The sequence below is a fragment of the Nerophis lumbriciformis genome, linkage group LG25 (assembly GCF_033978685.3).
Source record: "Nerophis lumbriciformis linkage group LG25, RoL_Nlum_v2.1, whole genome shotgun sequence".
In the NCBI taxonomy this organism is placed as follows: domain Eukaryota; kingdom Metazoa; phylum Chordata; class Actinopteri; order Syngnathiformes; family Syngnathidae; genus Nerophis; species Nerophis lumbriciformis.
This window is the reverse complement of record NC_084572.2, coordinates 31,759,303-31,784,970: the sequence shown is the minus strand read 5'-3', so window position 1 is coordinate 31,784,970 and position 25,668 is coordinate 31,759,303. Positions and strand designations below refer to the sequence as shown.

Here is a 25,668-nt window from a genome sequence, read left to right as displayed (position 1 = left end):
AGTGGGTAAAAGGGCAACAGCCGAGAACGTTGAGAAGAGAGTTGGAGAGCGAGTCGGAGAAAAGAGAGTTGGAGAGCGAGTCGGAGAGGAGAGAGTTGGAGAGCGAGTCGGAGAGGAGAGAGTTGAAGAGCGAGTCGGATAGGAGAGAGTTGGAGAGCGAGTCGGAGAGAAGAGAGATGGAGAGCGAGTCGGATAGGAGAGAGTTGGAGAGCGAGTCGGAGAGGAGAGAGTTGGAGAGCGAGTCGGATAGGAGAGAGTTGGAGAGCGAGTCGGAGAGGAGAGAGTTGAAGAGCGAGTCGGAGAGAAGAGAGTTGGAGAGCGAGTCGGAGAGAAGAGAGTTGGAGAGTGAGTCGGTGAGAAGAGAGTTGGAGAGCGAGTCGGAGAGGAGAGAGTTGAAGAGCGAGTTGGATAAGAGAGAGTTGGAGAGCGAGTCGAAGAGAAGAGAGTTGGAGAGCGAGTCGGTGAGAAGAGAGTTGGAGAGCGAGTCGGAGAGGAGAGAGTTGAAGAGCGAGTCGGATAGGAGAGAGTTGGAGAGCGAGTCGGAGAAAAGAGAGTTGGAGAGCGAGTCGGAGAGGAGAGAGTTGGAGAGCGAGTCGGAGAGGAGAGAGTTGAAGAGCGAGTCGGATAGGAGAGATTTGGAGAGCGAGTCGGAGAGGAGAGAGTTGGAGAGCGAGTCGGATAGGAGAGAGTTGGAGAGCGAGTCGGAGAGGAGAGAGTTGAAGAGCGAGTCGGAGAGAAGAGAGTTGGAGAGCAGGTCGGAGAGGAGAGAGTTGGAGAGCGAGTCGGAGAGAAGAGAGTTGGAGAGCGAGTCGGAGAGAAGAGAGTTGGAGAGCGAGTCGGTGAGAAGAGAGTTGGAGAGCGAGTCGGAGAGGAGAGAGTTGAAGAACGAGTTGGATAAGAGAGAGTTGGAGAGCGAGTCGGAGAGAAGAGAGTTGGAGAGCGAGTCGGTGAGAAGAGAGTTGGAGAGCGAGTCGGAGAGGAGAGAGTTGAAGAGCGAGTCGGATAGGAGAGAGTTGGAGAGCGAGTCGGAGAGAAGAGAGTTGGAGAGCGAGTCATATAGGAGAGAGTTGGAAAGCGAGTCGGAGAGAAGAGAGTTGGAGAGCGAGTCGGAGAGGAGAGAGTTGAAGAGCGAGTCGGATAGGAGAGAGTTGGAGAGCGAGTCGGAGAGGAGAGAGTTGGAGAGCGAGTCGGAGAGAAGAGAGTTGGAGAGCGAGTCGGAGAGGAGAGAGTTGAAGAGCGAGTCGGATAGGAGAGAGTTGGAGAGCGAGTCGGAGAGGAGAGAGTTGGAGAGCGAGTCGGATAGGAGAGAGTTGGAGAGCGAGTCAGAGAGGAGAGAGTTGGAGAGCGAGTCGGATAGGAGAGAGTTGAAGAGCGAGTCGGATAGGAGAGAGTTGGAGAGCGAGTCGGATAGGAGAGAGTTGGAGAGCGAGCCGGAGAGGAGAGAGTTGGAGAGCGAGTCGGATAGGAGAGAGTTGGAGAGCGAGTCGGAGAGGAGAGAGTTGAAGAGCGAGTCGGAGAGAAGAGAGTTGGAGAGCGAGTCGGAGAGGAGAGAGTTGGAGAGCGAGTCGGAGAGGAGAGAGTTGGAGAGCGAGTCGGAGAAAAGAGAGTTGGAGAGCGAGTCGGTGAGAAGAGAGTTGGAGAGCGAGTCGGAGAGGAGAGAGTTGAAGAACGAGTTGGATAAGAGAGAGTTGGAGAGCGAGTCGGAGAGAAGAGAGTTGGAGAGCGAGTCGGTGAGAAGAGAGTTGGAGAGCGAGTCGGAGAGGAGAGAGTTGAAGAGCGAGTCGGATAGGAGAGAGTTGGAGAGCGAGTCGGAGAGAAGAGAGTTGGAGAGCGAGTCATATAGGAGAGAGTTGGAAAGCGAGTCGGAGAGAAGAGAGTTGGAGAGCGAGTCGGAGAGGAGAGAGTTGAAGAGCGAGTCGGATAGGAGAGAGTTGGAGAGCGAGTCGGAGAGGAGAGAGTTGAAGAGCGAGTCGGATAGGAGAGAGTTGGAGAGCGAGTCGGAGAGGAGAGAGTTGGAGAGCGAGTCGGAGAGGAGAGAGTTGGAGAGCGAGTCGGATAGGAGAGAGTTGAAGAGCGAGTCGGATAGGAGAGAGTTGGAGAGCGAGTCGGATAGGAGAGAGTTGGAGAGCGAGTCGGAGAGGAGAGAGTTGGAGAGCGAGTCGGATAGGAGAGAGTTGAAGAGCGAGTCGGATAGGAGAGAGTTGGAGAGCGAGTCGGAGAAGAGAGAGTTGAAGAGCGAGTTGGATAGGAGAGAGTTGGAGAGCGAGTCTGAGAGAAGAGAGTTGGAGAGCGAGTCGGAGAGGAGAGAGTTGAAGAGCGAGTCGGATAGGAGAGAGTTGGAGAGCGAGTCGGAGAGGAGAGAGTTGGAGAGCGAGTCGGATAGGAGAGAGTTGGAGAGCGAGTCGGAGAGAAGAGAGTTGGAGAGCGAGTCGGAGAGGAGAGAGTTGAAGAGCGAGTCGGATAGGAGAGAGTTGGAGAGCGAGTCGGAGAGGAGAGAGTTGGAGAGCGAGTCGGATAGGAGAGAGTTGGAGAGCGAGTCGGAGAAGAGAGAGTTGAAGAGCGAGTTGGATAGGAGAGAGTTGGAGAGCGAGTCTGAGAGAAGAGAGTTGGAGAGCGAGTCGGAGAGGAGAGAGTTGAAGAGCGAGTCGGATAGGAGAGAGTTTGAGAGCGAGTCGGAGAGGAGAGAGTTGGAGAGCGAGTCGGATAGGAGAGAGTTGGAGAGCGAGTCGGAGAGAAGAGAGTTGGAGAGCGAGTCGGAGAGGAGAGAGTTGAAGAGCGAGTCGGATAGGAGAGAGTTTGAGAGCGAGTCGGAGAGGAGAGAGTTGGAGAGCGAGTCGGATAGGAGAGAGTTGGAGAGCGAGTCGGATAGGAGAGAGTTGGAGAGCGAGTCGGAGAGGAGAGAGTTGAAGAGCGAGTCGGATAGGAGAGAGTTGGAGAGCGAGTCAGAGAGAAGAGAGTTGGAGACTGAGAAGCGGATGCTGAGCGCGAGAGGCAGAGAGCCAGAGGCAGACGACGACGCCGTGGGCGGCTGAAAAGCAGACGGCGGAGCGAGCAGCAGACGGAGGCGCAGCTGAAAAGCGACCGGACCGCAGACAAGGTTTTATTTGAAAAAATAAAATGAAGTCAACCCTGCTTGCGACAATGTCCTTCCTTGATGGTCCATGGAACCCGGACGACAGCGGGAGTCGTTCACAAGGGGTTAACCTCCTAGTGCCCCAAGAACCCATAGAGGAGCCTCCACTGCCCGATGCACTTTAACGTCATGCCCAGGACATGGAAGAGACATACCTACCCACTCTGTTACCTTTAGCTTCCTCAGTCATCTTAGGGATGTGTTTGGAGTCCTTATCATGTTGAAAAATGGATTCCCAAGGCAAGGAATCATGCTCGGCATCACAACCTTGTTGGAATTCATTTTTACCTCTATGAACCGCAGCTCCCCAGTGCCCCAGCACCTGGTACGCAAGCGTTAAGAACGAGTCGGAACAATTGGTCAATCAAATAGCCCTTAATGATGAATGTCTCAAAGGGCTTCAGATTCTCACAACGACATTCTTGGATCTAAGACCACATTTGGGCAAGGAAAACCTAAAGAAAAACTCCAGGTGGGGAAAAAGAAGAAACCTTTAGAAGGGATCGCAGATGTAGGGACCCCCACTTCTTGGGTGACCGGCTGCAACGGATGTCAAGTAGGTACAGTTTTTGAATTGTAAGTAAGTGTTGCCTAATTATTTAGTTGTTAATTTAATAGATGAAATGGGAGTCCAGTCTGCCGGGAAATCAGCGGAAAGTCCTGGGGGGAATTGAATCTTCTTCCAGCCTCAGCCAGTTAGCTATGCAGAGATGTCTTTAGCTGTGCATGGAGAAATGGTCCAACGAGTGTTTCAACTCGGGTCTCAATTCGGGTCAGCTAACACCTCCTCCTGATTGGTACCTCTCTAGAAATTAACTGTAGCCACCTGGTATCCATTTCCAGACAGTAGAGGGTCGAGCCTAAGAAAAGAAGCCCAGACTTTCGTCTCCCTGGCTACTTCGTCCGGCTCCATCCTGAGGCATTCCTAGGCCAACATGTCTTGGGTCTTCCTTGAGGCGTCTGGTGCACCCCGTCAATCTCTTTTCCAAGTGGAGGACCAGTGTTTTTAGTCTGAGTTCTTCCGGAATGACAGAGCTTTTTACCCAAGGGAGAACACTGCCAACCTACAGAGGAAACTCTGTACGTTGCATCTTCTGTCTTGCCTCCGGTGAGGGCGGTCGCATTTTTTTCCGCTCCTTTCTTCTCCCAGCTTGCTCTCTTGTTTTGTCTTGTCTGAACTTTTTTGAAGCCTCTTTCTTTGCGCTGTCCTCAAAACTAAACATCAGACATGGAAATGATCAGCTGGACTCTCGACGCAATTGACAAAAAAGCGCATCAAACGACAAAGAAATCCCCGTCACTCGGGTTCGTTACTACGACGACATTTCACTGCACAGCACATTTTGGAATTCTTCTCCACCCCTCAATTAACCGTAGCTCCCCGGTGCTGGCAGCACTCGTGCAGCCCGGAATGCTGCCGCCTCTGTGCAAAGACATAAGTGTAGCGATCTTACACGTTTTTGCCAGATATTTACGCAGTAATGACCGTGTTGAATATTTGTTTAAAGGGAATAACACGTCTTTGCTGCACACAGACTACTTTAAAGTAGACCGACTTCCTGAGCAGTATCATCCCTCAAAGAGGCACATTGTCATAAAAGTGACGGATGACATGGGAGATCACGTTGGTCAGATACTGTAGGATGATAAAGAGCAGGATTAATGATCTGCCCAAATCAAATCAGGTTGTGGTGTGTTCTGAACACACACACACACACACACACACACACACACACACACACACACACACACACACACACACACACACACACACACACACACACACACACACACACAATTGGAGCATGAAGAGCACTTTGAGAGGTTGACGTGGTGCATTAGGCACTAGTCAGTAAAGATGGCAAAATATCAAAACACAGGCGGTGCACATTTGGCCAAATACGGGTGACTTTCCACCGAGGAGGGGCCAATTTTATATTCTATAATTAAAAACAAAAACCCGTCATGCGTATCTTTATTAGTACTATAAACATTTCTGTTTTTTCAAAACTTTTTCAAATTTTCCGACTTTTCTCGTGGCCGTGTTGCGGGTGATCTACCAAGACTGCGTGTACGATTGATAACAAGTACAAAAGGGGTTTTGCGTCGCCATGGAGACACTCCACACGTATGCTAAGCATACTTGCCAACCCTCCCGAATTTTACGGGAGACTCCCGAATTTCAGTGCCTCTCCCGAAAATCTCCCGGGACAACCATTCTCCCGAATTTCTCCCGATTTCCAGCCGGACAACAATATTGGGGGCGTGCCTTAAAGGCACTGCCTTTAGCGTCGTCTCTCACCTGAAAAGGAGACTATTATATATGTCTCCGTTATCCATAGGGTTATCTATAACCCATAAAGAAGGCAGGCACAGAGCTATTTCTTAGCGTGTGTTTATACCAGCCGGCACGTTAATACACTGACACACATCATGCATTGCTTCAAAACTACGGCAAGTAGTAATGTCCAAAATTTCCAGCCGGACAAACAATATTGGGGGCGTGCCTTAAAGGCACTGCCTTTAGCATCCTCTCCCCTGGAAAGGAGACTATTATATAAGTCTCCGTTATCCATAGGTTTATCTATAACCCATAACACGGTGGCCGAATGGATATAGTCACTCATGAACGGTCAGAGAAGCACAAGGCGGCGACAACGCAGTATTATGGGCCACCTTGCAAGCAACATCCCGTTCTCATTTGCGGATGTTTTCAACAAATCCGTGAAGGATATGTTCCCGGATTCAGAGATCGCTCGCCAGTACTCAAATGGCAGAACAAAAGCTACTCAAATAGTGAAAGGTAAGTGTTATTTTAATTTTTTTAAGTAAGCAGCAAGTACAGTACAGTTAGTAGAACTGTGTTTTCATTATTGTGTACTGTACTATATATATATATATATATATATATATATATATATATATATATATATATATATATGTCTTAATAAGGTTATCCAAAAAATAGTGCTCGATACCGTAGTAGAGCGCAATATATGTATGTGTGGGGGAAAAAAATCACAAGACTATTTCATCTCTACAGGCCTGTTTCATGAGGGGGGGTACCCTCAATCGTCAGGAGATTTTAATGGGAGCATTCGCATACCATGGTTTGTATAGGGCACAGAGTGGGTGGGTACAGGCTGGCCTAGGGGCGTGGTGATTGGCTCATGTGTTACCTAGGAGGTGTTTCCGTCTATGGCGGCATGTTGTTACAATTTCGCTGCGCTTGTTGAGGGATGACAGGTCTGGACGGTAAATAATAAACAGTTTCTCTTTCAAGCATAGGTTGCATCTTTTATTACCACTATTGTAAGGTGTGCTGGATGCAAGAATTTGCCATGTTATTGAATATTCAACATTATTGTCTTTGAGGTCCCAAATGTGTTTGCTGAGTTCTGTGGTATTTCGCAGGTTTTTGTTCCTGAAAGAAGCCTTGTGGTTGTTCCATCTGGTTTTGAATTCACCCTCGGTTAATCCTACATATGTGTCGGATGTGTTAATGTCCTTGCGTATTACCTTAGATTGGTAGACAACTGATGTTTGTAAGCACCCCCCGTTGAGAGGGCAATCAGGTTTCTTTCGACAGTTACATGCTTTGTTGGTTTTGGAGTCGTTCTGACAGGGGGTCGACGGCTCATTTGCAATTGTTTTGTTGTGGTTTGAGATGATTTGTCGTATATTGTTCATGCAGCTGTAGCTCAATTTGATGTTGTTCTTGTTGAATACTTTTCTTAGGTTGTTGTCTTTGGGGAAGTGTTTGTCAATCAGATTGAAAACGAAGCGGCATCATCTGGTACAACCCCCCATACAGCAAAAACGTCTCAACGAACATTGGACACAAATTCCTCAATCTGATTGACAAACACTTCCCCAAAGACAACAACCTAAGAAAAGTATTCAACAAGAACAACATCAAATTGAGCTACAGCTGCATGAACAATATACGACAAATCATCTCAAACCACAACAAAACAATTGCAAATGAGCCGTCGACCCCCAGTCAGAACGACTCCAAAACCAACAAAGCATGTAACTGTCGAAAGAAACCTGATTGCCCTCTCAACGGGGGGTGCTTACAAACATCAGTTGTCTACCAATCTAAGGTAATACGCAAGGACATTAACACATCCGACACATATGTAGGATTAACCGAGGGTGAATTCAAAACCAGATGGAACAACCACAAGGCTTCTTTCAGGAACAAAAACCTGCGAAATACCACAGAACTCAGCAAACACATTTGGGACCTCAAAGACAATAATGTTGAATATTCAATAACATGGCAAATTCTTGCATCCAGCACACCTTACAATAGTGGTAATAAAAGATGCAACCTATGCTTGAAAGAGAAACTGTTTATTATTTACCGTCCAGACCTGTCATCCCTCAACAAGCGCAGCGAAATTGTAACAACATGCCGCCATAGACGGAAACACCTCCTAGGTAACACATGAGCCAATCACCACGCCCCTAGGCCAGCCTGTACCCACCCACTCTGTGCCCTATATAAACCATGGTATGCGAATGCTCCCATTAAAATCTCCTGACGATTGAGGGTACCCCCCCTCATGAAACAGGCCTGTAGAGATGAAATAGTCTTGTGATTTTTTTCCCCCACACATACATATATATATATATATATATATATATATAAAACCCGCCCACCCCTCCAAACACTAGGTGGGGTGAAATTTGTCCTCTGCATTTGACCCATCCCCGTGTTCACCCCCTGGGAGGTGAGGGGAGCAGTGAGCAGCAGCGGTGGCCGCGCCCGGGAATCATTTTTGGTGATTTAACCCCTAATTCCAACCCTTGATGCTGTGTGCCAAGCAGGGAGGTAATGCGTCCCATTGTTATAGTCTTTGGTATGACTCGGCCGGGGTTTGGACTCACCACCTACCGATCTCAGGGCGGACACTCTAACCACTAGGCCACTGAGTAGGTAAATAACTCATTTGACAACGTATACATCTGCGCATTATAATCCGATGCGACTAATATATAGAAAAAACATAACACAATTATAATACGCCACCTTTTCTAGGCTATATAGAACGATCCACTCACAGGAAAATGCATATTGCGGGAACATTCCCTTTTTTCATACATTTTCACTATAAAAAATAACAGCATAAAAAAAACTAAACGCTTAAACAAATAAGTTGAATTCATTTCAACCAGCTTCTTGTGTCCTCCAGTAGCTCTAAACTTATAAAAGGATATTACTGAATACACCGTAGTTCTATTATTTATATTTCTGACAGTCCACACACGTTGGGCGGAAGATTCTCGCTCCATTGTCTGTCTTTGCAACCCGATCGTCTCATTTATACGGAATACCGACGCCAAACAGCGGCCGCAGAACAAGTTTTGATTTTGATAAATCACATTAAGAGTGCTACATGATTATTTTTCGTATTTCCCTCCTTCCAGTATGTGGGATATGGTAAATTCTGGAAGACGGACACCCTTTACAGGCATACTAAAAGTAAAATTCCATTCAAATAAATTAACAAATAAATAAGTACAAGAAAACATGACAATTAATTAAATTGAAATTAAATTCAAAATAATACAAAATTAAAATATAAATCCGGTCATTTGTCTTTTTGCAGTTTTTTTCTTACATTTTTACAGTTTTTTTTTTTGTTTGTTTCGTTTGGGTCTCTCTTTGGACACCCTTGCTCCATAGCAGGTCTATTCAACTGGCGGTCTGCTGTTAGAATAATTATGTATATATTATCACACAACTCTTATGCTTAAGGGCCGTTGCTATAGTTATTATCAATTGTGCTGAAGTGCTATTTTTCTTTGTCTGTGCAAAGCATATCAATCCAAAAGATTGCAAGCCAGTCTGGTATCAGTGTCTGTATCCAGGAACGGCCTGCTGACTGCCAAGGCCGAACACCGCCGTGACGCAGACAGAGCAGAGACAAGGCGATATCACCAGCGTCAACACATTTGCATTTCTTGTATAATTATATATTGTGTCCAACTGCAGTTGTCGAGATTAACCCCATTCCCTCAGCGACAGCTTCAGTGATGTAACCAGGGACCTCCCAAATAAATAGAGGCTGGACTTTTAGAACGTAGTGTGGATCTGTAACTAGAATACAGCCCAAATAACGTCTTTCCTCAATTGAGCAAAATTGAACTCTGTCTCTGCATGATTCCTTGCTTCTCGTCTGTGTTGTCTGTGTTTGAACCTGACATCTGCGGGTCACATCCGGCCCTCTAAAGCTTTTCATTCAGCCCGCCGAACATCACCCAAATAGGCGTGATGAAACAATTCAAACTAGGGTTGCTCGTGTATGCAGTAATCCCGCCGCCCTGCGGGGGGCAACAGTGAGGCGTGCGTGTCACAATTAAGCAGCAGTGGGATGAGGAGAAGATGCATACTTGCCAACCCTCCCGGATTTTCCGGGAGACTCCCGAAATTCAGCGCCTCTCCCGAAAACCTCCCGGGACAAATTTTCTCCTGAAAATCTCCCGAAATTCAGGCAGAGCTGGAGGCCACGCCCCCTCCAGCTCCATGCGGACCTGAGTCCGCTTTCCCACAATATGAAGAACGTCTACAGTAAAGCAGTCCGTCTGCCGTAAACAGCAATGTTGTGATACTCTTAAACAGGACAATACTGCCATCTAGTGCATTTGATGAAAGCACTTTTGTGCGTGCCTCACAGCGACGCATAATCAGAGAGGGTGTTCAGCATGGTTAGAAAGATAGTGACAGAGAATAGAACAAGGATGGACAATTCAACACTTAACTCAACAATGAGTAGATGAGTGTTATGTGTGTGTATATGTGTAAATAAATGAACACTGAAATTCAAGTATTTCTTTTATATATATATATATATATCCATCCATCCATCCATTTTCTACCGCTTATTTCCTTCGGGGTCGTGGGGATATATATATATATATACATACATACATACATACATACATACATACATACATACATACATACATACATACATACATACATACATACATACATACATATATATATATATATATATATATATATATATATATATATATATATATATATATATATATATATATATATATGAAATACTTGACTTGGTGAATTCTAGCTGTAAATATACTCCTCCCCTCTTAACCACGCCCCCGCCCCAACCACGCCCCCCAATCCACCCCCCACCTCCCGAAATTGGAGCTCTCAAGGTTGGCAAGTATGAGAAGATGACTACTTAGCCAAACCAAAAATGGCACTATCGACCCTGAAAAAAATAAAAATAAATCGCAAAAAATTGAAAAGAAGGAACATCAATCCTCAACAAAACTTCTGGAGCTTCATGCTGTTAACTATCTGTGTAGCTGCACACGCTGGAAACGAGTAGCGGAAGGGCAGAAGGACACATTTATTGACAGCCTATGTGTTTACTTTGCAGTTCGGTCTCACCCAGAAAGGAGGCCAGCGGCAGGTAGCAGGAAGATGGAATTTAAAAAAAAAACGACGATGCCAAGAGAATTCCGGGAGGGTGAGCACAGGAGCCTTGTGGCGTCGGTCCAAATGGAACATGAAGAAAGTTTGGGAGGTGTCCCACAAGGCAAGTCTCCAGCTAGAACTCCAGTTGTTGTGACTCCTTGATTTATTTAGCACGCCGGGGATGGGAAGGAAATACCAACCTTGACCCGGTTTGTGTGGAATGCAAAATGCTGCTGTTTTTAGAACCCAAGAGGAAAAACCAGCGCTGATAGGACGGAGGACAGTTTTGTCTGGAGTCCGTCGACGCCACGTCAAAAAGTGGCCGTGTGAATCGCGATGAATAAATGCACCATTGTCAGCGGCGCCGCGACAGCACTGGCGCTCGGGCGGCGCGTTGACGGCAAAATAACGCAGGACAAAAACAGACTGTCCTCAGCAAGCGTGACAGCACTAATTAGTGAGCAGGAAAACTGACCTGCCAATCATAATCATCGCGTTACCCTCGACATTCGACTGATGCATTGACACACCAAGTCCCTATTATGACATCCAGCTTCTTGTTTATATAACAAATATTTAATTGGTGAATTGTGAATTATATTTATATAGCGCTTTTCTCTAGTGACTCAAAGCGCTTTACATTGTGAAACCCAATATCTAAGTTCCATTTAAACCAGTGTGGGTAAAGTGTCTTGCCCAAGGACACAACGGCAGTGACTAGGATGGCGGAAGCGGGGATCGAACCTGGAACCCTCAAAGTGGTTGGCACGGCCACTCTACCAACTGAGCTATACCGCTCCTGGTGGTATTAATATTTGATTGTATTTTACTATGAAGAACGTACAACAGGTACAACAATGAAAGTAAGTCAAAATATCAAATACCCTATTTTTCGGACTATAAAGTGCATTTAAAATCCTTTCATTTTCTCAAAACTCGACAGTGCGCCTTATAACCCGGTGCGCCTAATGTACGTAATAATTTTGGTTGTGCTTACCGACCTCGAAGCTATTTTATTTGGCACGTGGTGAAATGATAAGTGTGACCAGTAGATGGCAGTCACACATAAGAGATACGTGTAGACTGCGCTATGATGGCAGTCACACATAAGAGATATGTGTCAACAGCCATACAGGTCACACTGAGGGTGGCCGTATAAACAACTTTAGCGCTGTTACAAATATGCGCCACACTGTGAACTCACACCAAACCAGAATGACAAACAAATTTCGGGAGAACATCCGCACCGTAACACAACATAAACACAACAGAACAAATACCCAGAATCCTTTGCAGCACTAACTCTTCCGGAACGCTACAATATTGATGATGATGACGATGATGATAATGTTGAGGATGATGATGATGATAATTTTGATGTTGATAATGATATGTTATATCATATCATATATATTACATACTATACATTACCTTTTGCACTATATTAATTTATATTATTATTTGTTGTTAACTTTGTACTTTTTTTTGTATTATAATTTTTTTGTCTTTGCCTGAAATAAATAAATAAATGAAAAATGAATGAAATAATGATGACAATGATGATAATTATGTTGATAATGATGATGATGTTTCTAATGTTGAAAATGATAATGATGATGTTGATAATGTTGATGATGATGATATTGATGATGTTGAAAATGATAATGATTGTTGATAATGTTGAAGATGATGATGATAATGATGATGTTGACGATGATGATGATAATGTTGAGGATGATGATGTTGATAGTTATGATGTTGATAATGATGATAATGATGACAATGATGATGATAATTATGTTGATAATGATGATAATGATGACAATGATGATGATGATGATAATTATGTTGATAATGATGATGTTTCTAATGTTGAAAATGATAATGATGATGATGTTGATAATGTTGATGTTGATTATGTTGACGATGATGTTGATGATGATGATATTGATGATGTTGAAAATGATGATGATTGTTGATAATGTTGAAGATGATGTTGATGATGTTGATAATGATGATGTTGAAAATGATGATGATGATGATAATGTTGAAGATGATGATAATGATGATGTTGATAATGATGATGATGATAATGTTTCTAATGTTGAAGATGACAATGATGATGATATTGATGATGTTGATAATGTTGAAGATGATGATAATGTTGATAATGATGATGTTGATCATGATGACATTGTTGATAATGTTGAAGATGATGATGGTGTTGATGATGATGATGATAATAATAATAATGTTGATAATGATGATGTTGATCATGATGATGATAATGATGTTGATAATGTTGAAGATGATGATGTTGATGATAATAATGATGATGTTGATGATGATATTGATGATGTTGAAAATGATGATTGTTGATAATGTTGAAGATGATGATGATGATGATAATGATCATGTTGATAATGTTGAAGATGATGATAATGTTGATGATGATGATAATGTTGATAATGATGATGTTGATCATGATAACATTGTTGATAATGTTGAAGATGATGATGGTGTTGATGATGATGATGATAATAATAATAATGTTGATAATGATGATGTTGATCATGATGATGATAATGATGTTGATAATGTTGAAGATGATGATGTTGATGATGATATTGATGATGTTGAAAATGATAATGATTGTTGATAATGTTGAAGATGATGATAATGATAATGTTGATCATGATGATGATGATGTTGATAATGTTGAAGATGATGATGTTGGTGATGATAATGATGATGTTGATGATGATATTGATGATGTTGAAAATGATAATGATTGTTGATAATGTTGAAGATGATGTTGATGATGATAATGATGATGATGTTGATAATGATGATGTTGATCATGCTGATGATAATGATGTTGATAATGTTGAAGATGATGATGTTGATGATGATAATGACAATGATGTTCTTGATTACTATTATTACGTTTTAATGCTAATTTGATATTTTTCCATTCAATTTGTTTAAAGATTATTTTTAAATCATTCTTCTTTGCCCGAATGTTTTTGTGTTTTTAGTACAAAGTTTGTGTTTTGTCTTGTCTTTTAGTGCATAAGCTGGTGTTTTATTGCTTAGAAAGCAACTATTTATGGCAAGTGAGACACATCACACGCTTCTACTCCCTTCACCTTCATGGAGTCACGCAGGGCAAAGAATGAAAGTAAAGTAGGTGAAAGGTGAAAGAGCGTTGAACGTACTCTTTGACGTGTTTGCGGCAGGGCACGGAGTTCCTCATGCAGGTCCCCGTGAGGATGTCCACGTTGTCCACGATGACGAAGGGCTTCTCCTCCAGCGTGACGATGGACAGGTGGTTCTCGTCTGCGTCCTCGTCGCCGTGCGAGTTGTAGCGCGGCCACACGGGGAACATCAGCGACAGCGTTCCGTTCTCCCAGCGACCCATCTGAGTGCCACCAACAACATTACAACATTAGTGATCGCCTTTGATCATGACGATGATGATGATCATGTTCATGATGATGATCATATTCATGATGATGATCATGTTCATGATGATGATCATGTTGACGATGATGTTCATGATGATGATCATGTTAAGTTAAAGTACCAATGATTGTCACACACATGATGGTCATGTTGATAATAATGATGCTGATGATGTTCATGATGATGATGATGTTGATGATGATGATGATAATGACGATGTTGATAGTAATAATGATGATAACGATGTTCATGATGATGATGATGTTGTTGATGATGATGATAATGATGATGTTGATAATAATGATGATGATGATGATGATGTTGATGATGTTCAAGGTGATGAAATTGATGATGTCGATAATGTTGAAGATGATGATGATGTTCATGATGATGATCATGTTGATGATCATGATGATGATGATGATAATGACGATGTTGATAATAATAATGATGCTGATGATGATGTTCATGATGATGATCATGTTGATGATGATGATGATAATGACGATGTTGATAATAATAATGATGATAATGATGTTCATGATGTTGTTGTTGATGATGATAATGATGTTGATTATAATGATGATGATGTTGATGATGTTCAAGGTGATGATATTGATGATGTCGATAATGTTGAAGATGATGATGATGATGTTCATGATGATGATGGTCATGGTGATGTTGTTGATATTCATAATGTTGAAGAGTTGATGATGTCCATGATGTTGATGATCATGCTCATGATGATGATGATCATGTGGATGATCATGATGATGATGTTCATGATGATGATGGTCATGTTGACAATAATGATGCTGATGATGATGTTCATGATGATGATCATGTTGATGATGATGATGATGATAATGACGATGTTGATAATAATAATGATGATAATGATGTTCATGATGTTGTTGTTGATGATGATAATGATGATGTTGATTATAATGATGATGATGTTGATGATGTTCAAGGTGATGATATTGATGATGTCGATAATGTTGAAGATGATGATGATGATGTTCATGATGATGATGGTCATGGTGATGTTGTTGATATTCATAATGTTGAAGAGTTGATGATGTCCATGATGTTGATGATCATGCTCATGATGATGATGATCATGTGGATGATCATGATGATGATGTTCATGATGATGATGGTCATGTTGACAATAATGATGCTGATGATGATGTTCATGATGATGATCATGTTGATGATGATGATGATAATGACGATGTTGATAATAATAATGATGATAATGATGTTCATGATGTTGTTGTTGATGATGATAATGATGATGTTGATTATAATGATGATGATGTTGATGATGTTCAAGGTGATGATATTGATGATGTCGATAATGTTGAAGATGATGATGATGATGTTCATGATGATGATGGTCATGGTGATGTTGTTGATATTCATAATGTTGAAGAGTTGATGATGTCCATGATGTTGATGATCATGCTCATGATGATGATGATCATGTGGATGATCATGATGATAATGTTCATGATGATGATGGTCATGTTGACAATAATGATGCTGATGATGATGTTCATGATGATGATCATGTTGATGATGATGATGTTGATAATAATGATGATGATGATGGTGATGATGTTGATAATAATGATGATGATAATGATGGTGATGTTGATGACGATGATGTTCAAGATGATGAGGTTGATGATGATATTGATGATGTCGATAACGTTGAAGATGATGATGATGTTCATAGTGATGTTGTTGATGTTGATAATGTTGATGATGTAGATAATGATGATGTTTGTGCAGCCCTTTGAGACACTTGTGATTTAGGGCTATATAAATAAACATTGATTGATTGATTGATGTCCATGATGTTGATGATCATGCTCATGATGATGATAATGATGATGATGAAGTTGTTTAGGACGATGATAATGGTGATGAGCTGATGTTGATGATGTTTACGATAATGATGTTGACAATAATATGTTGAAGATAATGATGTTGATGATGATGTTGACAATGGTGAAGATGTTGACGATGATGATGATGATGAAGTTCATGAAGTTGATGATGTTGACAACAACAAAAATTTTAACATTGACGATGCTAATGATAATGTTGTTGATGATGTTGATGAGGTCGATGATGTCAATGATGTTGATGACAATGACGATAATGACGTTGATGTTGATAATGTTGAAGATGCTAATGATGATGATGTTGACGATGATGTTAATGATAATGGTGATGAGTTGATGTTGATGATGATGTTTACGATAATGATGTTGACAATAATATGTTGAAGATAATGATGTTGATGATGATGTTGACAATGGTGATGATGTTGACGATGATGATGATGAAGTTCATGAAGTTGATGATGTTGACAACAACAAAAATTTTAACGTTGACGATGCTAATGATAATGTTGTTGATGAGGTCGATGATGTCAATGATGTTGATGACAATGACGATAATGACGTTGATGTTGATAATGTTGAAGATGCTAATGATGATGATGTTGATAATGTTGATGATGATGATGATGATGATGATGTTGATGATAATGACGATGAAGATGATAATGATGTTGATGATGTCAATGTTGATTATGTTGAAAATGATAATGCATGTTGATAATGTTGAAGATTATGTTGATGATGTTAATGATAATGATGATGTTGTTGATGATGATAATGATGTTGATAATGTTGTAGATGATGATGATGATGATGTTGACGATGATGATGATGATAATGTTGACGATGATGATAATGTTGATGATGACGATGGTTGTGGCTTGTGCAGCCATTTGAGAGACTTGTGATTAAGGGCTACATAAATAAACTTCGATTGATTGATGATGATGATGATGATGATAATAATGACGTTGACGATGATGATAATGCTGTTGATGATGATGTTGATGATAATGATGATGTTGATCATGACGATAATGATGATGTTGTAGATAGTAAAGATAATGTTGATGATGATGATAATTATGATGCTGCTGATGATGTTAATGATGATGTTGATGATAATGATGTTGATGAAGTTAATGATGATGATGTTGATAATGATGTTGATGATGATAATGATGTTGATGATGATAATGATGTTGATGATGATACTGATGTTGATGATGATGATGTTTATGATGATGTTGACAATGATGATGTTGATGTTTATGATGATGATGTTTATGATGATGATGTTTATAATGATGTTTATGACGATGATTTTTATGATGATGATGATGATGTTGATGATGATGATGTTGATGATGTTAATGATGATGATGATGATGATAATGATGTTGATGATGATAATGATGTTGATGATACTGATGTTGATGATGATGTTTATGATGATGTTGATGTTTATGATGATGATGTTTATGATGTTGATGTTTATAATGATGATGGTGTTTATGATGATGATGTTTACAATGATGATGATGTTCATGACGATGATTTTTATGATGACGATGATGATGTTTATGATGAGATGATGCGGGTACATTACCTTCTCCCACTTCCTTTCGCTGTTCAGCACGATGACCACTAATTTGGGGTTGGCCTGGTAACCATCCGGGGTAAAGGACAGATCTCTGCCCTCATTCCACACGTGCATCATGTGTCTGATAAACACACACACACACACACACACACACACACACACACACACACACACACACACACACACACACACACACACACACACACACACACACACACACACACACATAGAGAGAGAGAGAGGGAGGAGTGTTAAAAAGTAGAGGTTGTTATTTGCTTGTGTGTGTGTGTCTGTGTGTGTGTGTGTGTGTGTGTGTGTGTGTACGTGTGAACATGTGTGCACGAGAGTGCATAACTATGAAATAACAAGTTAAGCGCTCTGTAATCACTGCGGGAGTGAGAGAACCTCTACGAATCGATGGTGCCTTCACACGCAGTATCTGTGAGTGTGTGTGTGTACGCGTGTGTTTGTGTGTGTTTGTGTGTGTGTGGGAGGGGGACAAGTCAGAGGGCGCATATCTCACCCATCAACACTCAGCATTGATTTCTGAGAGTCGAGGGTGCAACAAGGCAGGCTGACTGAAACAAACACACACACACACACACACACACACACACGCACACATGCACACACACTCATTTCCTTCACGCAAACATGCACACACAAATTCGGCGGCGTGAAGCAGCAAAGGCGAGAGAATGAAGCATGTAGTATTAGAACACGCTCTTCACTCCTCCCAGAGGGACACAAATAAAGCTAACCAGATCTGACCACAGTCCATCTTGTCCAAGACCAAACCAAAGACAGGAAAGTCGGCGTACTTTAGAGTAGTCAGTGTGCAGATTGAAAATGAGTCAACATTATCGCATCAATATCTGATAACACAAATGAGTGGCAAGATAATTGTGTCTCGCCTGCAGTCGAGCATGGCGGTGGCAGCGTACACGAGTGCTGACTTCATTTGGGAGCTGCGGTTCACTGAGGGGAAGGATGAATTCCAACATGTACCGTGACAATCGCGAGGCAGAAAGTGGGCAACATGTAGCCTAAATAGAACAGAATAGAACAGACAAGTCATTGTTTTGTCTGCTCACGGAAAACAAACATCATAATCTACGATTTGACTCCCTCGAATGGCCTTGACGCTGTGGAAACAGGACCAGGCTGTTCTGAAAAACACCCCAGTGATGGAGGCTTTTGACCTCCCTCCCTCCTCAACGACACCTGGAGTCGAACTTTTGTAGATCGGCCTCAGTCTAAAACAACATTACATCATCACACCCAAGACAATTGGGCACACACACACCCCCCCTCCCCCACCCCACGCCCTCACCACCGCTTGTTTTCCCCTCGGGGTGATGGATGGCTGGCAGCGCTTCATAGCAGCAGTCGACCTCCAGGACCCCAACTACCCGCCCCTCTGTTGCGAGTTTGTCGTGATTAAATGTAACGTGTTTATGTGTGCATTGCATGGAGGTTTTTTCCCACTCCAGACTGGGCCCCCTTAGGAGCCCAGTCTAGATTGTATTTTTTTTACTCATCCTTCCCCAGCGTTTTACCTTTTTCCCATCTTTTACGGGGCCGCATTATGGCGACCCATCAGCGTTCCTGTTCACTGTTTGTTTGTCTAATCTTGAACGGGTTTGTGCTGAAAACAAAGTTCCATTGTACTTGTGCAATGACAATAAAGTCCTATCTGATCTGATCTATCTAAACAAAACTCCAAGATGACGAGTGCCTTGCTGAAGAAAATGAAGGTGTAAGTACAAGTAGTATGTCACTCGTGCAACCCCAGACCATGATGCTACCACTCCCATGCTTGACAGTAGGTTAGACAACTATTTTGCTACTAACTTCTGTTGGAATTCAGATTTCTCCTTGATAAACCACAGCTACCCGTTTCCAGCCTCACTCGTGCACACTACCATCAACGTGCTTGGCTGGAGGTAAGAAGCAATTACCTTGCTACTCACTTGCGAAGGAAATCATGTTTCTCCTTAATGAACCACAGCTCCCCAGTGCCGGCGTCACTTGTGTACACCACAACCGACATGCTTGACTGGTGGTGACACAATATTATCTCGCTACTCACTTGTGTTGGCATTCATACAGTATAACTCCCTAATGAACCAACTCACCCCAGTGCCAGCGGCACTCGTGTATGCTACAAACACCACGTTTGACAGTAGGCAAAAACCCAATTATTTTGATACTCAGTTATGTTGGAATTCATACAGTATATCTCCCGGATAAACCACATCACCCCAGTGCTGGCGGCACTCGTGTATGCTACCAACACCACGCTTGACAGTAGGCAAAACACATTTATTTTGATACTCGATTATGTTGGAATTCATACAGTACATCTCCCGAATGAACCACATCTCCCCAGTGCCGGCGGCACTCGTGCATGCTACCATCACCACGCCTGACAATAGGCAAAACACAATTATCTTGCTACTCACTTATGTTGGAGTTCTTACAGTACATGTACTGATAAACCACATCACCCCAGTGCCGGCGGCACTCGTGTATGCTACCAACACCACATTTGACAGTAGGCAAAAGCCCAATTATTTTGATACTCAGTTATGTTGGAGTTCATACAGTATATCTCCCTAATGAACCACATCACCCCAGTGCCGGCGGCACTCGTGCTTATTACCAACACCACGCTTGACAGTAGGCAAAACACAATTATCTTGCTACTCACTTATGTTGGAGTTCATACAGTACATCTCCCGAATGAACCACATCACCCCAGTGCCGGCGGCACTCGTGTATGCTACCAACACCACGCTTGACAGTAGGAAAAACAGCTACTCACTTATGTTGGAGCTCATACAGTATATCTCCCGAATGAACCACATCACCACCGTGCCGGCGGCACTCGTGTATGCTACCAACACCACGTTTGACAGTAGGCAAAACACATTTATTTTGATACTCGATTATGTTGGAATTCATACAGTACATCTCCCTAATGAACCACATCACCCCAGTGCTGGCGGCACTCGTGTATGCTACCAACACCACGCTTGACAGTTGTCAAAACAGCTACTCACTTATGTTGGAGTTCATACAGTATATCTCCCGAATTAACCACATCACGCCAGTGCCGGCGGCACTCATGTATGCTACCAACACCACGCTTGACAGTTGGCAAAAACCCAATTGTTTTGATACAGTATATCTCCCTAATGAACCACATCACCCCAGTGCCGGCGGCACTCGTGTATGCTACCAACACCACGCTTGACAGTAGGCAAAAACCCAATTATCTTGCTACTCACTTATGTTGGAGCTCATACAGTATATCTCCCTAATGAACCACATCACCCCAGTTTCGGCGGCACTCGTGTATGCTACCAATACCACGCTTGACAGTTGTCAAAACAGCTACTCACTTATGTTGGAGTTCATACAGTACATCTCCCGAATGAGCCACATCACCCCAGTGCCGGCGGCACTCGTGCATGCTACCAACACAACGTTTGACAGTAGGCAACGGCCAATTATTTTGATACTCATTTATGTTGGAATTCATACAGTACATCTCCCGAATGAACCACATCACCTGAGTGCCGGCGGCACTTGTGCATATTACCAACACCATGCTTGACAGTAGGCAAAACACAATTATCTTGCTACTCACTTATGTTGGAGTTCATACAGTATATCTCCTGAATGAACCACATCACCCCAGTGCCGACAGCACTCGTGTATGCTACAAATACCACGCTTGACAGTAGGAATAACAGCTATTCACTTATGTTGGAGCTCATACAGTATATCTCCCGAATGAACCACATCACCACCGTGCCGGCGGCACTCGTGTATGCTACCAACACCACGTTTGACAGTAGGCAAAACACATTTATTTTGATACTCGATTATGTTGGAATTCATACAGTACATCTCCCTAATGAACCACATCACCCCAGTGCTGGCGGCACTCGTGTATGCTACCAACACCACGCTTGACAGTTGGCAAAACAGCTACTCACTTATGTTGGAGTTCATACAGTATATCTCCCGAATTAACCACATCACCCCAGTGCCGGCGGCACTCATGTATGCTACCAACACCACGCTTGACAGTTGGCAAAAACCCATTTGTTTTGATACAGTATATCTCCCTAATGAACCACATCACCCCAGTGCCGGCGGCACTCATGTATGCTACCAACACCACGTTTGACAGTTGTCAAAAACCCAATTGTTTTGATACAGTATATCTCCCTAATGAACCACATCACCCCAGTGCCGGCGGCACTCGTGTATGCTACCAACACCACGCTTGACAGTAGGCAAAAACCCAATTATCTTGCTACTCCCTTATGTTGGAGCTCATACAGTATATCTCCCTAATGAACCACATCACCCCAGTTTCGGCGGCACTCGTGTATGCTACCAATACCACGCTTGACAGTTGTCAAAACAGCTACTCACTTATGTTGGAGTTCATACAGTACATCTCCCGAATGAGCCACATCACCCCAGTGCCGGCGGCACTCGTGCATGCTACCAACACAACGTTTGACAGTAGGCAACGGCCAATTATTTTGATACTCATTTATGTTGGAATTCATACAGTACATCTCCCGAATGAACCACATCACCCGAGTGCCGGCGGCACTTGTGCATATCACCAACACCACGCTTGACAGTAGGCAAAACACAATTATCTTGCTACTCACTTATGTTGGAGTTCATACAGTATATCTCCTGAATGAACCACATCACCCCAGTGCCGACGGCACTCGTGTATGCTACAAACACCACGCTTGACAGTTGTCAAAACAGCTACTCACTTATGTTGGAGTTCATACAGTACATCTCCTTAATGAACCACATCACCCCAGTGCCGACGGCACTCGTGTATGCTACCAACACCACGCTTGACAGTTGTCAAAACAGCTACTCACTTATGTTGGAGTTCATACAGTATATCTCCCTAATGAACCACATCACCCCAGTGCCGGTGGCACTCGTGCTTATTACCAACACCACGCTTGACAGTAGGCAAAACACAATTATCTTGCTACTCACTTATGTTGGAGTTCTTACAGTACATCTCCCGAATGAACCACATCACCCCAGTGCCGGCGGCACTCGTGTATGCTACCAACACCACGCTTGACAGTTGTCAAAACAGCTACTCACTTATGTTGGAGTTCATACAGTATATCTCCCTAATGAGCCACATCACCCCAGTGCCGGCGGTACTCATGTATGCTACCAACACCACGTTTGACAGTAGGCAAAACACAATTATCTTGCTACTCACTTATGTTGGAGTTCATACAGTACATCTCCCGAATGAACCACATCACCCCAGTGCTGGCGGCACTCGTGTATGCTACCAACACCACGCTTGACAGTAGGCAAAACAGCTACTCACTTATGTTGGAGTTCATACAGTACATCTCCCGAATGAGCCACATCACCCCAGTGCCGGCGGCACTCGTGCATGCTACCAACACCACGTTTGACAGTAGGCAACGCCCAATTATTTTGATGCTCACTTATGTTGGAGTTCATACAGTACATCTCCCGAATGAACCACATCACCCCAGTGCCAGCGACCAACAACATGCTTGACAGTAGGCAAAACCCAATTATCTTGCTACTCACTTATGTTGGAGTTCATACAGTATATCTCCCCAATGAACCACATCACCCCAGTGCCGGCGGCACTCGTGCATATTACCAACACCACGCTTGACAGTAGGCAAAGCGCAATTATCTTGCTACTCACTTATGTTGGAGTTCATGCAGTACATCTCCCTAATGAACCACATCACCCCAGTTTCGGCGGCACTCATGTATGCTACCAACACCACGCTTGACAGTTGGCAAAACAGCTATTCACTTATGTTGGAGCTCATACAGTGTATCCTTCGAATGAACCACATCACCCCAGTGCCGGCGGCACTCGGGTATGCTACAAACACCACGTTTGACAGTAGGCAAAAACTCAATTATCTTGCTACTCACTTATGTTGGAGTTCTTACAGTACATCTCCCTAATGAACCACATCACCCCAGTTTCGGCGGCACTCGTGCATGCGACCAACACCACGCTTGACAGTAGGCAGAACACAATTATCTCGCTACTATGTCTTGCCAGATATTCAGACAAGAATGTTTGTGTGTTGACTCATTTTCCATCTATACTGTTAAAGAAGCTTTACACTGACTACTCTAAAGTATGTTACTTGCAGTATTTTACTACTCAAGTATTTGTGGGAATGCGCCCCCAAAAAGTCTTTTCCCAGTTTCTGTGATACGTACTGTCTTTTTTGGGGGGATAAATACAAAAACAAGCACTCGGTGTGATCGCACACTTCAGCGGCTCCATTAAACGCAAAGAACGTCCAAATTTACGACAGGACGGCGCCCGGGGAAGCCAACAAAAACCCGCGGCGCTGCTGATGCATCAGCGTAATTGTCAACAGATGCCGCTCTTTTTTGTCGCCAAAAAGTTGTTTGGACAAATATGCAAATTGAGCGTAATAAGTTAGCGAGACAAACGACGCGGCAGTGACAGGTGGGGGGAGGGGAGGTGTTAAAGGAGTAATATTGGATCAAGCTGTCAGCGCCCACGATATTGAAATATGCTTTGATGTATGCTAGCACGTGCTAATAGGGGAGGCGGCGGGACTATCGGGCTCGTTTTAATCACAGAGCTCATAAGTCAGCGTTGACTGGCGCACATTAGGAACCTGACTCTCACGTCAGTGACGTCAATCTGAAATTGCATTTAGGACAAAAGACTCATGAAGCGACTGCGGACCGTCAACGTTCAACTTGCAAATTAATTGTGAATTTTCATATTTGTCTAAATGTCTGTTGCACAGGAGGTCAGGGCCCGCGGGACACAACCGGCCCGCCAAATCTTTTCTGTGAGAAAAATTGTATGTAAATGATCCAAAAACTTTCCGTTCTCTGAGTTCGCAGTGAACAGACAAAAGCTTGTCTTTGTTGCACCAAGCCAATATATACATATATATTATATAGTGTCTGGTCTGGATGCTGTGTCTCAGTTGTTTGGGCGGTGGTGTGTTTGTGCGGGTTTGGGTTGGGGTGGGGGGCCTTTTGGTTGGGGGGGGTGTTGGTGTCTCTTGTTTGCGTGTTGGCGTTCGGGCTGACTGGCGGGCTGGCGCCGGCTGGCCTCTGTGGTCCTGGTGGCGTGTGGTTGCTGGTCGCAGTTTTTTTTTGATCGCTTTGATTTGATTGGCTGGTGCTGGCTGTCTGGGGTTATTGCGGCTGCTGTTTCTGCTGCCGTTTGTTTGTGGTGTGGGCGCCCGTGGCTGCTGGGTCTGGTGCAGGGGTGTGGCTGATGTTGTGACTGGTGGCAGCGCGCGCGCGTGATGGCTGTCGGGGCTGACGAACTGTGTATATGTATGTATATGTGTGTGTATGTATGTATGTATATATATGTGTATGTGTACATATGTGTATGTATATGTATATATGTGTATGTGTGGGTATGTATACATGTATGTGTGTATGTGTATGTATATATGTATGTATGTATGTATATTTCTGGGGGTACGCTCTGGGCCTGCCTGTCAGACGGGGGTCGACGCCTCAGGCTACTGCATCCGGACTGCGTGTCTGGAGCTCCTGGGTCCCGCTGTCCATCCCTTCCGGGTGCCCGTCTTGGTTGGGGCCTGTTGGGCCTAGTCCCTGCGTCTATTGTGGTAGCTTGGTGCTGCAAGGTATTCCGAGGTGCTGCGAGTCGGCCAGTTGCTGGGGTAGTGACCTTGTTTGTCAGCATGTCTGTGATCTTCTTTTAATTCTTTTTTTAAATTAATTAATTTATTTATTTATTTTTTAATATATTTTATTAATATTATTTTTTAATTTTTCCCCTCCCTCAGGGGGGGGGCTCGGCGGGGCGGTTGCTGGTTGTTCCATCTCCATCGTTGGGGTCCCTGCGGGTGGGGTGGGTTGTTCCCGTGGCCCTGTGCCTGGGTGGTCCTGCGGCAGCCGATTTGGGTGGGGTGGCCGGGGGCTGGCCTCGCTGCGCTCTCCGGGGGTGGGGGGTGGGCTCGTGGGGGCCCGGTTGCCGGTGGGGCGG

General features: G+C 43.6%; 1 protein-coding gene across 1 annotated transcript in view; it reads right to left on the bottom strand.

Moving 5' to 3' along the window:
* grin2ab (glutamate receptor, ionotropic, N-methyl D-aspartate 2A, b) overlaps positions 1 to 25,668 on the bottom strand; it is a 344,912-nt gene that overhangs the window by 67,309 nt on the left and 251,935 nt on the right. Inside the window, exons 9-10 of the mRNA XM_061984206.1 lie at positions 17,586 to 17,700; positions 13,814 to 14,016 (exon numbers count right to left, since the gene is read on the bottom strand). Of these exons, the coding sequence (XP_061840190.1) occupies positions 13,814 to 14,016; positions 17,586 to 17,700 (318 nt within the window). The remainder of the gene's footprint in view (positions 1 to 13,813; positions 14,017 to 17,585; positions 17,701 to 25,668) is intronic.